The sequence below is a fragment of the Dipodomys spectabilis genome, unplaced genomic scaffold, assembly GCF_019054845.1.
Source record: "Dipodomys spectabilis isolate Male_0828 unplaced genomic scaffold, ASM1905484v1 ptg000136l, whole genome shotgun sequence".
Classification (NCBI taxonomy): Eukaryota; Metazoa; Chordata; class Mammalia; order Rodentia; family Heteromyidae; genus Dipodomys; species Dipodomys spectabilis.
In genome coordinates, this window is record NW_024870813.1 from 11,815,314 (window position 1) to 11,827,587 (window position 12,274).

At 40.0% G+C, this 12,274-nt stretch overlaps 1 protein-coding gene across 7 annotated transcripts in view; it reads left to right on the forward strand.

Annotated features, from left to right (window-relative positions):
* The first annotated feature begins 5,580 nt into the window (after window positions 1-5,580).
* The window catches only part of Cfap70 (cilia and flagella associated protein 70), a 77,711-nt gene continuing 71,017 nt past the window's right edge, over window positions 5,581-12,274 (forward strand). For all 7 annotated transcript variants that reach the window (XM_042690191.1, XM_042690194.1, XM_042690193.1 and 4 more), the window contains exons 1-5: window positions 5,581-5,673; window positions 7,564-7,750; window positions 8,682-8,780; window positions 8,958-9,037; window positions 9,904-10,083. In XM_042690191.1, the coding sequence (XP_042546125.1) occupies window positions 5,611-5,673; window positions 7,564-7,750; window positions 8,682-8,780; window positions 8,958-9,037; window positions 9,904-10,083 (609 nt within the window). In that variant the 5' untranslated portion in view covers window positions 5,581-5,610. The remainder of the gene's footprint in view (window positions 5,674-7,563; window positions 7,751-8,681; window positions 8,781-8,957; window positions 9,038-9,903; window positions 10,084-12,274) is intronic.

Here is a 12,274-nt window from a genome sequence, read left to right on the forward strand (position 1 = left end):
AACTGGAAGTGGCACTGTGGCTCAAGAGGTAGAGCCTTAGCCTTGAGCTGAAGAGCTGAGGGACAAAGCCCAGGCCCAGAGTTCAAGCCCCATGACCAACAACAACAACAAATGCTGAAACCAACCCCTTCTCCTAGTCATACCCTTAGAAAGGTTCATGAGCTCTATCTCATATAGTATGTCCCATGGCCACTTCTCATTGTGAGTAGTTAGTGGTCAATTGTCAGTTCAGCCTTTTCCCTAGGGGTAGTTCTAACCAAACTAAGGAACCTACACAGTGAAAATGTGTATGTCGTTAGCCTGGGCTTTTCACAGCCTCTCCTACCTCAGCCTTCATACATATACATTACATCTCATATGTATGCTTAAATTATAGGATGGTGACCTTGTACATGTGCAGGTTTCCTCCAGAAGTCTGCCAAGTCATGAAACCTCATTCCCTTAAGATCAGCCCACTGTTGTCAACATCAGTTCCTGTCTGACGCCTTGAACTCTAATGAAAATTTTAATCATAGTGCTTGCTTTTCAACTACCTAACTCAAAACTGGTATTTCCTTTAACTTATTTTCTCTCTCTAGTAAACTCCTTGCTTTGCCACTTAGTCTTAGGTTTTTTTTTTTTTTCCCTCATTTTACCTTTGGTGCTGGGGATTGGTAGGTTATGCCTTTAAATCTCAATCCATTTTCAGTTGATTTTGTGTATGTATGTGTGTGTGTGTGTGTGTGTGTGTGTGTGTAAAGTGTAAAGATAAGGGTCTAATTTCATGCTTTTGCAAGATATGTAACCAACTTTCATATCTAGTAAAACTTTATGTAGGTCTTTGTTTTTCTCTGAGAGAACTAATGCTAGCTTTTGGGAGAGGTAACAATCCAGGAAGTCAGGTAGTGGTATAGGAAAATGACTTCAAAACTTGTTGATTTAGCTCTGGTACTAAGTTATTTTGTTAGTCATTGTACTAGGTATTAGAGAAAGTGCAAATCAAACACCTTGTTTATGTGTTACCTAAGAATCAAACCCAGGGCTTCATGTGTGCTAGGTAAGCACTCTACCACTAAGCCACCTTCTCAGGCTGACCTTTGTAATGAAATAGGACTTTTTAAAAAAGTGATTAATATAATTTGTTTTTCATAATTTTTATTGTGATTAAGTGATTACATAAATTTCACAAGTTTCACAGTATTGTGAGATAGTTATACTTAAAGTCACATACACATTCTAGCCTTCATGAGGTAAATCGTCATTTTCATGGTCTATAAAGTTTGTGAATTCTATGAGCTTTGACAATACAACTATATCTTCCACATCAGGTGACATGTACACTTCTTTCCTTTTGTTTAGTGTAAGCTGTTTCCTCTTGTTCCCTCTTTCCTGCTCACTCCTTCCTTCCCATCGCTGCCTTTGAGTTGCTTAGTTCATGCAGCGCAGCTGATGGGCCCCTCTGTTGTATGTTTTCCTCTGCCTCTGTGTCCTCCTCCTAGCTTCCCTCAGATGTTCACACACATACACACACACACACACACACACACACACACACACACACACACACCATATATGTGGCCAACAACATGGGGTCATTTAGTAATATGACATGACAAGATGAGTGGAGGTCCTTTTTTTTTTTTTTTGTCTGTTAAGAGGCCTGAACTCTGGGCCTGGGCGCTGTCCCTCAGCTCTTCAGCTCAAGGCTAGCACTCTACCACTTGAGCCAAAGCACCACTTCTGGCATTTTCTGCTTATGTGGTGCTGAGGAATGGAACCCAGGGCCTTATTCATTCAAGGCAAGCGCTCTACCACTGAGCCATCTTCCCAGCCCCAGAGGTCCTTAGTTTCTCAGATCCTGTTTGTCACATCTCCTTGTATTTTGGAATTAACATCCACATATCAAGGAGATAATGTGCCATTTGTCTCTGCTTTTGGCTTACCTCGCTCAAAATGATTTTTTCTAGTTCCATCCATTTCCTTGCAAATGCCATTATTTTGTCCTTTCTAATGGCTACATAATATTCCATTGTATATAGCTACCACAATTTTTTGATCTATTCATCTGTAGTGGGACATCTGGGTTGTTTCCATATCTTGGCTATTGTGAACAGTGCTACAATGAACATGGAGGTGCATGGGTCCTTGTATCCTGGTTTCTGTTGCTAGATGTCTAGGAGTAGTATGACTGGGTCATAGGGGAGGTCTATACCTAGCTTTCTGAGGTACCTCCAGACTATTTTCCTAAGTGGTTGTATTAGTGGACATTTCCACCAGCAATGCAATAGGTTCCTCTTTCTCTGCATTCCCTTCAGCATTTGTTGATGGCTGACTTTAGGATGTGGGCCATTCTGACTGGGGTAAGGTGGTATCTCAGGGTTGCTTTTATTTGTATTTCCTTTACAGCCAAAGATGATGAACAGTTCTTCATGTGTGTCTTTGCCATTTTTATCTCTTCTTCTGAGAACTCTCCTTTTATCAAGTAAGACTTCTAAACAAAAATGAAGTTACTAGAATTAGAATGTTAGATTATAAGTTCTGCCAAGGATACACACACACACACACACACACACACACACACACACACACACATTTCTAATATTCCGCTCCTTGGCACAAATCAGATACCTAATATTGGTTTGTTAAATGCGCTTAAAATTGAGAGAAAGAATAGTGAACACCGACTATAAGACTTTAAGATGAGGTCTTGCTTGTTCAAGGTAGCTTAAATCTCGAAGCTCTTGCCTCAGCCTCCCATCTAGCTGAGACTGGAGAACACCCAACCAAAATGATCTCTGTTCCAGTGCATTTAAAAAGAAAACGTGTGGGCTTCGTTCCTTTAAATTTCCTTTTGACTTTTCTCCTACATGGAGGAATAGTGAAATACACGAGATCATCCAAACTCTTCCAAAGGTGAAGAAACCTGTATGGAAAATCCCGCAGGAGAGGGGAGAGCGCAGCTGGGGAGCGCGGGGACGCGGCCAGCCCGGCGGGCTCTCGCGCAAGCCGGGGAGTCTCGGAAGACGCAAGCTTCCCGCCTGCTCAGGAGGGCAATTCGCGCGAGATTTGTTGGTTGCTATAGTTGCACAAACGCCGCTTTTCTAACCCAGCAGCGCCCGCCTCAGGTAAGACGGTTTTCCTCCGGATAAAGCTTTTCTTCCAGGTTTCCCCACTCCCTCCCTGCTTTTGCACAACACCCTATCACACAAATCTTGTGCCACTGACTTCAATAGGTGCCAACTCTCCTGCCGGAACAGGGCCCGGAGAGCTCCCATCACCCTCGCCCCGTGCGACCTCTCCAGGCCGACCTCTCCATCTCCTCCTGTTTCCCCTTTGACCCTCGACCTTGCAGCTTCCTGGGAGCAGGTGGTATCTTCAAGATGCTTTGAGGAAAGTAGTGCACACCAACATTGATACTGTGTAGTGCTTCATATCTCAAATGGTTTGACTGTTTTAGGGAATATTCACCACAAAGGTGAACCCAAGGCCAGAAGTGGTTATACTCATTTTACAGATGGTGTCACTGAGGCTCAGAAAAGTTAGACATTTATCACAATTATTAAGTAAAATAAGGTTTTATCTCCCCAGTCCTGGGGCTTCAGGTACAGGTCAGTGGTAGAGAGCTTGCTTAGCATGCATGAGACCCTAGATTTTACTATTGGCATTACAAAATACACACACATACAATATACACATACATAAGCTATTTTCCTTGCCTCTGCATTTTAAATTTTGTCTTTGAACATCTATTCTCTTCCTAGAACATCATTTTAGTCTATTATTTTTGCTCCAGGTCACCTCTTAGAAGGAGATTTTTCTGGCAGGCCCACCATACATATACTCTCAAATCCAGTTTGTTCCCACCTTTAGCACTTAATATATAGACATTTTTTTATTCACCTGGAAGAGTGGATACATATGATATTTGTAAAGTTCTAAGCACAGGGGTGTATACTAAGCCATAATCAAAGTTAATTCCATCCTTTCCTCTTCTCAATTATATTCTCCTCTCCTCTCTTTGCCTTCTACTGTCAGAGCATCCATTATACAGAAGATAGCTTTTAGTCTTTTCATGTCTTTTTTCCTCACTTCTTGAGGTTAAGGATTTTACACCTGATTTCTTATATTCTCAACACTTACCATAGTACTTAGCTGAATCATTGATTTTTTTTTTCTGGTGGTGCTGGGGTTTGAACTCAGGGCCACATGCTCTTGGGTAGGTGGGTGCTCTATTGCTAAGCCATGCCTCTAGCCCTGCTTTTACCTGTTATTTGTAGGATAGAATCTCACTTCCTACCCTAGTGCATGCTTGGACTGGGATCTACCTAATTCAGGCTTCCTGTCATTAATGGTTTAGCACTGCCATATCCAGCAGATGGGGTCTTGACTATTCTGCCCCAGCTTCTCTGTGAGCCTCCCATTCTCAGCCTCCCAAAGTAGCTAGGATTACAGGACTGTGCCCCCGACAAGTGGCCCAACTTACATGAATTATTTGGACAGAAATAGTGTGGATTAGAGAGAAAAAAAAAAAGGAACTGGGGCTGGGAAGGTGGCTCAGTGGTAGAGTGCTTGCCTTGCATGCCTGAGGCCCTGGGTTCGAGTCCTCAGCACCACATAAGCAAAAAGAAAAAAGCTGGAAGTGGCACTGTGGCTCAAGTGGTAGAGCGCTAGCCTTGAGCTGAAGAGTTGAGGGACAGCGCCCAGGCCCAGAGTTCAGGCACCACGACCGGACCCCCCCCCCCAAAAAAAAAAAAAAAAAAGAAGCTGGAATCAGACCAGTTGGAAAGCTCTTGTTATAGCAGCAGAAGGAGGGGACATGAAGATCTTACTCACATAGGGGAAAGAATGGGCCTGATATAAAAGGGCTTTTCAAATGTACACTGAATAAGGAAATTCAGTGCCACTTAGTCTTGAAAGAGTCTAGTTGAACAAATGCTCTGAGATGTTTAGGTAAATGGAAAAATGGGGGAGTTACAGAGGTGGAACCAGAATAATTACAAAGCCTGAAGACTGTAAATGTTTGTATTATTTTTTCTAACATTAATCATACATAGACTGCATAGTATAGCCTCAGTTTTTCAATTGAATAAATTCCAATTTGACTTAGAAAAGCATAACCATAAAAACAAAACAAGTAGCACTAATTATTTTTTAAATTGTTTCTTTGGGTTTTGGAAAATAATTAGAAGTATAATCTGATGGAGACATATGTAAAAATCTTTTCCAGTAGATTGTCATTTTATGTGGATTGCCTTTCTTTCAAGATACATTTTTGTAAAATCAAGAAATAATCTTTAAGGAGAGTTTTGCAGATTGGAAAAAATAAGTACCAATGTACATTGTGAAGGATGGTGAATGGTAGGGCAATGTTTTGTGATAATTTGTACTTGATAGATTACACATATATGAATATTTTTAGTACCAACCAGTGGGACCTTGCTTGCATCCATCTCTAAAAGCACTGTCTGTCCATCAGCAGACATTGGAAAAGGGAATCAGGGCAATACTTGTCCTTAGGTTTTCCAATAGTACTTGTGTATGGGACAGATAATGTACATGAGGGGACAGGTTTGTTTGTTTTCTTTACAGTGACCAGCCAAAGAAGACCAGAGAGGGTGCCCAGTTGCTGATATGGAACCGGTCACACAAACAACCAGAGTAGTGCAAATCACTGTGACAGATGGATATGATTTGGTAAAGTTATATTCTGTAATGTTCCTAATTTGGGAGCATCTGAAAAATAATGGAATTTTCCATTATTTGGCTTTCCACGGTAGTTTCCCCTTATTTTTAGTCTTTGCTCAGCAAATCACATTGCTGGGTAACTAAAATACCTGACCATTTGAATACTAAGGTTAACAGGGGTAGAATAAGAAGTTGTTTTTGTTTTTCCACTAAGTTCTTTTTTTCCCTTTTCTTTTTAGAAGAATCTAAATGTTTCCAATTTTCTTTCTTTCCCTCCCTCCCTTCTTTCTTTCTTCTTTCTTTCTTTCTTTTCTTTTTCTTTCTTTCCTTCTTTCTTTCTTTCCTCCTTTCTTTCCTTCTTTCTTTCTTCGGTCATGGGCTTGAACTCTGGGCCTGGGTCCCGCCCTCAGCTCTTCGGATCAAGGCTAGTGCTCTACCACTAGCCACAGTGCCACTTGTGGTTTTTCTAGTGGTTTATTGGAGATAAGAGTCTCTCGGACTTTTCTGCCCTGGCTGGCTTTGAACCATGATCCTCAGATCGCAGCCTCCTAAGTAGTTAGGATTATAGGTGTGAGCCACCAGCTCAATTTTCTCCCCCCACCCTTTTGTGATCATTTCTTTTTTCTTTTTCCAAATTTTTTATTGTGATTAAGTGGTTACATAATTTCCCAAATTTCACAGTATTGTGGGATAATAATGCTCAGTTAAAGTCACAAACACATTCTAACTTTCCTGGAGCAAGTTGTCTATCACGGTCTATAACATTTATGAGTTCTATGAGCTTTGCGATACAGTTATTCCTTCCACATTGGGTGGTATGTATATTTCTTTTGTTTTGCATAGCATCAGCTGTTCCCTCTTTCCCACTTGTTCCCTCCCTCCCATCACTGCCATTAAGTTGCTTAGTTCATTTAATTAACTTTATTTGAGGAACTGAAATAACATACTGCCATAAATATCAAAAATTAGAATAATGAGATGACAATAGTTCGCTATTATGAAGTTTAAAAAGCTGTTCCAAAAGAGGATATGAGTAATGAACCATATTTGTTTTAAAATGTATATATAAAAATGTATGGCCGGAGCCATACACTAAAGTATGTATTCTAAAATGTTAATAGTGCTTACATGTTGGAGTCAGTTTACAGGTAATTTGTTTTCCTGTGTAATTTCTTTATTTATTGTTAAATATTCAACAACATACATTGTTCTTTGGCTGTACTAGAATTTGAACTCAGGGCCTTATGCTTGCCAAGCTGGCACTTTACCACTTGAGCCACACCTCCAACTCTGCCTTTTGCTGTTTTGTTTTGTTTTCCTTTTGAGATAGAGTCTAGAGAACTTTTCTTTTTGCCTGGGTTGGCCTTCAACAGTGATCTTCCCACCTCCTGCTCTCAGCCTCCCAAGTAGTTAAGATTAAAGGCATGAAGCATCAATGCCTGGCTCTATAATATATTTTCTGAATATGTGTGTAGGTACCATGGCTTGAACTCAGGGACTCACACTCTCAGCTTGCTATTCATGGTTGATACTGTGGCAATTGAACCATGTCTCCAGTTCGTCATTTTGCTGGTTAACTAGAAATAGACTTTTCTGCCCAAACTGGCAGAAACTAGATCCTCCAGATATCCACCTCCTGAATGCTAGGATTAAAGGTACCCAGTTTATAAATATTTTTACAACCAACCAATACAATAAACACTTTAAAAAAACTTTAACATACTGGTATGTAACTAGAATGTTACATTTAACTACAACTTGATACGTTTAACAAGTTTCTACTTGATTGTGGGGGAAAAATGGAAAACACTGTTCAGCCCAATTCAAAATGGGTTACCAGATATGTAGGGAAATTTTGTATTTGAATGTAATTTTAAACAGATATGTTTCTATCAACAGAAAGGTTTTAAAGGAGATACTCCAGTTACTTTTATTCGTGCAGAATTCAATCAAGTAGTACTGGGAGATTCTTCAAAAGTTACAGTTTCTCCAGAAGGAACTACAAAGTACAACTTCACTAGCAGTTTTGAGTACAATCAGGATGGAGGAATCACTTTAGATGACATCGCCCACAAACCTGCATTCTGTAAGTCCTGGTGGTTCTAAAAAAAAATGCTGGTTATGAAGTGATCTGTGGCACTTGGTCACTGTTGTTGGAACAGTCAGATGGTCCTTACTGTAGAAACAATGAATTAACTGCTTCTGGCACAGGTAAACATACCTACTAATTTAATCAGCTTTTCATCAAAGCTTTGAATCTAAGACTAAACTTTGGCCAGTTGCCAGCTCACAGTATAATTCTAGCTACTTAGGAAGCTGAAATCTGAGAATTAAGGTTCAAAGCCAGCTTGGTCAGAAAAATCTGGAAGACTCTAATCTCCAATTAATCAATGAGAAGCTGGATGTGGAGACATGGTTCAAGTGGTACAGTGCCAAAAAAGTTGAACCAGAGTATAAGTTTAAGCCTTGGTGTATACACGCGTGCACACACGCACACACGCTCGTGCCTGTACTTTGCAGTCTTTATCTTCTAAGCTGAGGAATTGAACCCAAAGCTTGCCCACATCCTGTACTAATCTATGGTCCCCCAGCCAAAGTTCATTTTTCTTAAACTTATTTGGCAATACTTCGTTTTCTGTGCCTTGATTATCTTATAGATGAAATAGAAATGTTCTCAGTTGATTTGCTGCTGCTGCTGCTGCTGCTGCTGCTGCTACTCCTCCTCCTCCTCCTTCTTGTCCTCCTTCTTCTTCTCTTTTTGTCAATCATGGGGCTTGAACTCTGGGCCCTAGCGCTGTCCCTGAGCCCTTCACCTAAAAGCTAGTCCTCTACCACCTGAGCCACAGTGCCGCTTCTGGTTTTCTGGTGGTTAATTGGAGATAAGAGTCTCATGGACTTTCCTGCCTGGGCTGGCTTTGATGCTCAGACTTCAGCCTCCTAAGTAGCTAGGATTGATTATAGGCGTGAACCATTGGTGCCTGGCTTATTTACTTTTTTAATTTAATTTAATTTTTCAGTGACTGTGACTGAAGTTTTACCAAAGGAAAAGAAGCAGAAAGAAGAAAAGACCTTAATTCTTGGTCAAGCTGTGGTGGACCTTCTTCCATTACTGGAAGGTGAGATAAGTGATTTTCCCCTAAATAGCAACACTCATAAATTTATCTCTAGAGAATTATAAAACTCAGTCACAATAAAACGGAAAGATTTGAGGGGAAAATAGGATATTTATTTATGCCTGTGGTAGTACTAATTTAACCTTCCTTCTTGGGCACATCTTGGCCTTCTTTTCACAGGAGAGAGTTCATTTGAAATATCAGTCCCACTACACCCTGTGCAGGGCTCGCCCTTAGAGACTCTTCGGCCAGGTGTTAAGGTAATTGGCTTTAACTTAACATTTTAGCCTGCCATTCAATTTAGTAAGTCTCTTTGCATTGAAGTCCAATGTAATTAGCAATCAGAACACATTTTAAATCTAATTTTTATTCCATATGAAAATATTAGAGACATACATATATATCTGTCTATGGATACATACGTATAGATTTGAAAATATTATAAAGCACTACATTGAAATTACAAAAGAGATACAAAATACAAGCTACTAATTTGTAGCAGCTGTTGATATTTCAGTATAGTATCATCACTTTCTTTTCTATATGTATTTGTATATGCATTTTGCCTTACTGTGATGAGAAAGCATTCTGGGTTTAGGAGGAAGGTTTTCTTTTTGTTGTTGTTGTCGGTTGTGGGGCTTGAACTCAGGGTGTGGGCGCTGTCCCTGAGCTATTTTTCTCAAGGCTAGTGCCTTGAGTGGCTAGTGCCACTTTGAGCCACAGCCCCACTTCTGTTATTATTTTAAGTGGTTTATTGGAGATAAGATTCTCACAGGAGTTTTTCTGCCCAGGCTGGCTTCAAACTGTGATTCTCAGATCTCAGCCTCCTGAGTCGCTAGGATTACAGGCATGAGCCATCAGTGCCCAGCAAGGAGTGTGTCTTTCTATTTGGTTCTTTCTCCAACTCATAGAACCTGAACAAAGTTATTTCTTTTTTTTTAATAAGTTTTTTTTATTTTGAAAATACTGTACAGAGGGGTCTGGACAAAGTTGTTTCATTATAGAAATAATTGAGCTTGCTCTTTTGTCTTGAACCTCATATTTAGATATGAGATGATGAAAAAAAAACCCACCCAAAACAGGGATAAAGCAATTTTCAAGTTCTGCGTCATTTTATTCTTTACAGCAGAGCAGTCTTGATGTTAAGGTATCTGTGGGAGAGCCCTTACTGACCTCAGCCCAGGTCTTAGGGGGCAATCTTCTGAAGGTCACATTGGAGGCTGCCTACTCTCTGCCTGAATCATTCGTCCCAGCAGGGACTCAGCAGAACTACATGGTTGGTATGCAAGTTCCATCAGTTGGAGAGGTAAGCCCTGCTGCCATTTAGTTTCATAGACTCAAACCATTCTACATTCAAATGCTCATCTCTTCTTCACCTTCTAAAGGTGAAGTATCACTCTGCTGATGGCTGAGAATGTGTTTGAGGCTTCAAAAATGTTTTATACTTACTGAACACTGGTAGCTTATGCCTGTAATCCTAGCTACTCAGGAGGCTGAGTATCCTCAGGGATAGATATGCTGTCCTCAGGGATAGCAGTTCAAATCAAGCTTGCGCAGAAAAGTCCCCATGAGACTCTTGTCTCCAATTAACCACTCACAAACCCAAAGTGGTGCTGTTTCTCAAGTGGTAGAGTGCTAGTCTTGAGCACAAAGAGACTCAGACAGTGACCAGGCCCTGAGTTCAAGCTCCACAACAGACCAAAAATTTTTATGCTCATAGTTTTATATTTATAATTTATATAACCATATGTAATATATTGTATATTATGTCTAGTTTACAGTAATATATTGCTGCTCTTTGGGCATATTTATATAAAATGTGCACATTTTGTACACATTTTTGTGGGTTTTACACAATGTATCTCTCTTTACTCCAGGTTATTTTCTTAGGCTGAAGTTTTAGCTATATGAACATTTAAGTATGGACCTTTGAGGATTTTGGTACAGGTTTTTGTGCCACGCCTGGATGTTGTCCCTTAGCTTTTTTTACTCAAGCACTTAGACTACTTCCAGCTTTTTGATGATTATTGAAGAATCTCATGGACTTTCCTGCCTAGGTTTGCTTTGAACTGCAATCTCAGTCTCCTGAGTAGCTAGAATTACAGGTATAAGCCATCAACACTTGGCTATGTTGGTAAATTTTTAAAATTGCCTACTAAAAAGGCTTGTAATCAGGTAGCACTCCCAGATGTCTTGTTACCAAAACTATCTCTGTGATTGACCCACTAAATCTTGCCCAGTTTGTTTGAGAAATAAGGGGTTTCGGTCTTAACACTGGGACAGTCCAGGAAAATCTGAGTGGTTGATCTACTTCTGGGAATACCCTACAGAATTGTACAAGACAGAGCTATGCATTGCCCCATCTTCAACTTTGTGTTTCTGTTTATTTTTCTCATTTATTTGTTGTTTGTTTTGTTTTCTAAAAGTACCTTCATTAGTATAATTCCCCCACCCCACTCCACCCCCTGGAGATCTTAGAATTTTCTTTGTTGATTGTTAAAAAAAATTCTGGCCGGGTGCTGGTGTGGCTCATGCCTGTAATCCTAGCTACTCAGGAAGCTGAGATCTGAGGATCATGGTTCAAAGTCAGCCCAGGCAGGAATATCCATCTGTGAGACTCTTATCTCCAATTAACCACCAGAAAACCAAAAGTGGTGCTGTTGCTCAAGTAGTCGAGAGCTTGCCTTGAGCTGAAGAGCTCAGGGACACTCCCAGGCCCAGAGTTCAAGCCCCACAGCCAAAAACATAAAAAAATTCTGTCTGTATGTTGGTACTAGAATTTAAACTCTGGGCCTCATATTCTTGGTCAGTTTTTTGGTAATGGCTGGTGCTTTGCAATTTAAGCCACATATCCATTTCTGGCTTTTTATTGTTAATTGGAGATGTAATCTGACACACTTTTCTGCCTGGCCAACACACACACTATTATTTCCATTAGCCATGTTACCAACATTGGGCATATTTAGACTTTGATTTTGCCAAATGATATCTAATTATGTATTTCACTGTTTATTAATTATAGCACTTTTTATTTAAATATTGGATTTTTCTAATTTCCTTTTCTCTTAAGTTGCCTATTGACAACTTTGCTAGACCTATTAAACGTGTATTTTTGGATAAATTCTAAGATGAAAATGCCTGTATTTTTAAATTTCTTGACAGGATAAATTTTAGTTTTCTTTTTAAAGGATAATTTTTTTAAAAAATTTATTCTTTTTGTCAGTCATGGGGCTTGAACTCTGGGCCTAGGTACTGTCCTCAGCTCTTCAGCTCAAGGTGAGTGCTCTACCACTTGAGCCATAGCACCACTTCTGGTTTCCTGAGTGGTTTATTGGGGATAAGTGTCTAATGGCCTTTCCTGCCTCATCTGGCTTTGAACTGCAATCCTCAGATCTCAGCCTCCTGAGTAGCTAGGATTACAGGTGTGAGCCACCAACGCCGAGCAAGGATAATTTTTTTAAACAGGTATAGTTAAAACTTTCATAACTTCCATATAA